This window comes from Chironomus tepperi, unplaced genomic scaffold (genome assembly GCF_022539635.2).
Source record: "Chironomus tepperi strain 1889 unplaced genomic scaffold, CSIRO-AGI_Ctep_v1 contig_89, whole genome shotgun sequence".
Lineage (NCBI taxonomy): Eukaryota > Metazoa > Arthropoda > Insecta > Diptera > Chironomidae > Chironomus > Chironomus tepperi.
In genome coordinates, this window is record NW_027226211.1 from 695,357 (window position 1) to 700,088 (window position 4,732).

The window sequence follows — 4,732 nt, forward strand, 5'->3', positions numbered from 1 at the left end:
TTTACAAACAAACTGTAAACATGAAAACGGGTCGACTGCATAAATGATGTCTAGCACACAAGAGTCCAAAATGATACAAAATCTCAATTCCTTATTGCTAAGATTAATGGTGAGCAACATGTGTTGCGCGACACATTAGTGTGACATAGAAATTTCAAGTGTGAAGTGTCTCTCTCACCTTCTGCCTAAAGTGTCGAGGTCCAAAATGATACGGAATCTCAGTTCCTTATTACTTAGATCAATGGTGAGCAACATGTGTGGCGCGACACACTGGTGTGACATGTCTCTTTCACCTACTGCCTAATGTGTCAAGGTTCAAAATGATACAAAATCTCATTTCATTATTACTTAGATCAGTGGTAAGCAACATGTGAGCTGAGACACATTGGTGTGTCAAATGTGACGTGTCTCTCTCACCTCCTGTCAACCATCAAGTGACATCACAAGTAAACATCCCCTCTATATAACAACATAAAGTTTTAGCATCCAAAAAAACTGACTTTGAATAATTTTTCAAGCAAGACGGTACGTACGATGCGAATGAAAAGAAGCAAATTTTATTTTTTTACGACGTTATTTCGCGTGTCTTATCAATTTTACTGATTAATTAGAATTCGTGTCTCATTTTCATACAACTTTAATGTTCCTTTAGTTATTGTCATAATAATAAATTGTTAGAGGTGCGATAATGAATGTTGTAAGGTCATTCCATAATCACGTCGTATATAAACAGTTATTGCTCATACCTTTTTCGGTTCCATCATTGCTGTTTATTTAATTACTCAGCTTGCTTTCGCTTCTTTTTTAAATTTGACAGAATGGTGTGGCTAACAACTGATGATATTTTGCGTGAAATGGTGCTGTGAAATTGAATAATTTAGCTAGTTCCTGTGAATTTGAATGGAATATAAAAGAAAATTGATTAATAGGAATGTGATGGATGTGTAAATGGAATGTAATGAATGCATTTTTTAATCAGGTATGGAATTGACTGTTTTGGACAGTTTTAGATGATTCAGAACGGAACAGTTGATCTGTCCTGTTAGTCTGTCCTGTTAGTCTGTCCTAATAGTCTGTCGTGTTAGTCTGTCCTGTTAGTCTGTTTTGTTAGTCTGTCCTGTTAGTCTGTTCTGTTTTGTTGGTCTGTCCTGTTAGTCTGTCATGTTAGTCTGTCTTATAAGTCTGTCCTGTTAGTCTGCCCTGTTAGTTTGTCCTGTAAATGTGTCTTGTTAGTCTGTCCTGTTAGTCTGTCCAGTTAGACTGTCCTGTTAGTCTGTTCTGTTAATCTGTTCTGTTAATCTGTCTTCTTAGTCTGTTTAACCGACCGTATGTTCAACCTTTGATTTGTCTGCCAGTTGATCAAGTCATTCAACCATTACTGCTTCTATGACGTAGTTCCAAAAAGGAGTAATGACAAATGTCACCTCTGCAATCTGCCACATCAACTAATCCAAATGAAAATTCTATAAAAATTTTATCATCAAAACCGATCAGCAAAATGCACTCATCAGAAAGCATAAAAGAAGTTATTACGAATCCGTGAATGCAATTTCTTCTTTTCGACTTCTTTTTTAACCATTCCAATAAAATATTCTGTTCCATTTTTTTTTTATTGATAGTATTTCTATGCACCTGACACACATTCAATTTCACCAAATCTTCAATTTTAATAGCATTCGATCGATCGATTTTCCTATCAATGACATCATGCACAAAGCGTCTGGCAATCTTTCCCTCAATATCGCAATCAATAGTTGCAATAAACATAACATTTTCAAAACTAAAATTCTTATCGATGTGCTCAGTAGGGCACCGATTTTTTAGTACATCATGCACGTTGATGGAAAAATGTTCTGAATGGTAAAGTCAAAGAGATAGAGATGGAAGAGAAAAAATTAAATAAATATTTGTGTCACGAAAGCAATGCAAAGAATTGAGTTGAGAGGTTATTGATGGCTTTGTGGATAGAGGGCGCATTAAGGAAAAAAGGAAGTCCTGAAAATAGTCAGATTTCAATAGAATCTGATGAACATTTTAGTTCTGAAAGCTTAACGGCTTTTTGGAATTTGAAATTGAGGAACAATCCAGAGTCAATAATGTTCTCACTTCGAAAAGTTTTTCATGATTTTTGCATGCTTGCAATTGAAAATTCAGGGAAATTATTGATTTTTCTTGTAGAAAAAAGTGGCAAGGATGTAGTCCAGATACTATTCATGATCCAGAGCTTCTAAAGAGCCAAATCAACCAACATCAATCAACTTTCTCACTCAATTCTCTGTTCCAATCCTTAAAAAATACAAACCACTCATAAGCCTTGCAATGGATCTTTGAAGTTCCAATTGAAAATGATTGACATTACATAACACAACAATTCCAGCTGATGCTTTCTCAATATCATTCTTCGAATGTTCCAGCAATTTCATTGAAATATAATATTCTGGATTGAACACATAAGCTTCCATCTCATGTGCATTGATGATAAGAATTGGTACGTGATGAAATTTTGAAATTTCTATAATCATTGACTTTTTTCCGCATCCTTAGAATAAGTAAAAGCCAAATGTGAAATTTGGATGATAATTTTTATAGTTCTACTATACCTTTTGGTCCGATGATCATTAAGTTGGATGTTTCACCTTTCAATTTTGTTGAAAATGCTTTTGCCAAACTATCTTTAGCCCAATATTGTTCCTCAAATGTGCTCTCCAGGTGACGCTTTATTGTCACATATTCACGACGATCTTTGAATATGCTTAACATTTTTGATGAACGAAATTTTGAAGAAAATTTGAAATTGACGAAAAATTTCAATGGCTGCTGTGATGATTTTTAACAAAAGCCAATCAAAATTCAACAAAGTAACCTCAATTCAGAGACCATTTCCATAAGTTACAAAAAAAGCAGCATCAAAACCACAAAAGCCACAGAGTACGAGCCCCCACATATATTGTAACTTATTTCATCACACAGAAAACAAAAATGAGAACTAAAGTACATAATAACAGTAAAAAAAAACAAGCGAAAGAGAGAGAGAGACAGGCACAAAAAGGATATAATCCAATTAAAATGACCCCAAAAGTCTCATCATCAATCAAACTCAATGTTGATGAAAAATCATCAAAAATGTTTGTAATTCCATCCGTCTTTCCATTCATTGTTATCTTGGTGATGAAAATGAAAATTTTTTTTGTTTACATTTTGTTTTTGTTTATGTCTTGAAGGCAAGGCTTAAGTATCATTGCTATGGATATAACAGGGGTTGGAGTTTCTATCATCTTAAAATGGTATTTTGAGTAAATTGAGTGAAGATAAGAATGTAAAGTATTTTGCAATTGGTCGATGCCACTTTTTTGATGAGAAATTTTGTATGCAGCATATGGATTTAGCTGATTAAGTTCGATTTTTTGGCAAAATACTTTTCGAGGTGGGAGAATTTTTTTAATCAAAAATCTCATTTAAAACTACCTAGTTCAACTTTATATGCTAATTTTTTCAAAGAACTGTCCAGAAACTTTCTAATTTTCCCAAATTAATGCAAAAAAGTTACAATTCTCAAAAAATGCGCTCTAACCAAAACCAACCCAAATAACTTCCATACTTGTATGTTTTTTTATTCATTGACATTTACTGCCCTCACAATCTTGCACTGTGTCCTCATTCAGTTGCCACACAACATGAATAAAAATAAAGTCAAATGAGAAATTTTCCAGATATGTTTTTTAGTTACCGACTTGTGTAACCTCTGTACAAAAGAGGATGAAGAAGGCAGTCATGGAGTAAAAAAAAAGTTAAATGAAAAGTTAAACCACAAAAAGATCAAAAAAGCATCATTACAGAAAATTTGTCGCCATTAATGAATCGCTTGAGTTTATTTTACCTGCTTTATGCCTGTTTCTCTTTTTTATTTTGACATACATTAGTCCTTTTAAGAAACGAGAAAAATATCATCAATTAGTCGTCGTCGCTCTAAAAAGACCTCATTCATTATAACAACCCTTTTTTTTCGCTCTCATTCAAGGCAGTTAATTATTAATTCCTCTCTTTTGCACAGCTCCTTCCGCTTTCTGTTTGCTTCATGTGCTTTTGATTCTTTTAGTTTTCGTGTGCGAGCATACGAACAAAAATTTGTTCATTGCCATGAAATTTTAATGAGATATTCACCTCATGTGATTATAAGTACAGAAGAGGAAAAAAATAGGAAAAAAGTTTGGATAGTCACTGGATGGGAAATTAGGTAGACGCATCTTTTTTGGTTGGATTGACCCACAATATTAATGACGGAAATATAAAATGAAATTTTTGGAGCCAAACTTCCTTCAACCAAGCAGCAAACAACCTCATCTATTGAATATTATAGCTCACAAGTCAATTGCACTATAGTCATGCTTTTTATGGATGAAATTGCGATATTAGCTGATGTTAAAGGTAAAGATTCTTTAAATAACATCTCAAAGGTCCCAGGTTCAAATCCAAGTTCAAGACCAATCAATTTGGTCTTAGCTGTGTGCCAACGCATTTTATTATGTCTCCGATATAGTTTAGAAATTCCATAAAACGCATGACATAAGCAGTTTCGATCGTTGATTAACACCAAGGTGTGTCTTGAAATTGAAAATTTTGAAAAACACTGATATAAGATGTAGATTCATAGCCTAACATCTTAAAAGTTCGAGGCTCAAACGCAAGTGATCAAAGTTATGAGATCTTACTCACTTTTTACTTCCTTTTCGAA

General features: G+C 33.6%; 1 protein-coding gene across 1 annotated transcript; it reads right to left on the minus strand.

Annotated features, from left to right (window-relative positions):
* Window positions 1-755: 755 nt before the first annotated feature.
* Window positions 756-2,811, minus strand: LOC139086874 (ATP-dependent Clp protease ATP-binding subunit ClpX 1-like). Its single transcript, XM_070635492.1, has 4 exons — window positions 2,601-2,811; window positions 2,303-2,539; window positions 1,633-1,853; window positions 756-888 (listed from the first exon to the last, which is right to left on the minus strand). Exons 1-4 carry the CDS (start codon window positions 2,758-2,760, stop codon window positions 805-807), a joined length of 702 nt encoding a protein of 233 aa, XP_070491593.1. The 5' UTR covers window positions 2,761-2,811; the 3' UTR covers window positions 756-804.
* Between the last annotated feature and the right edge of the window lie 1,921 nt (window positions 2,812-4,732).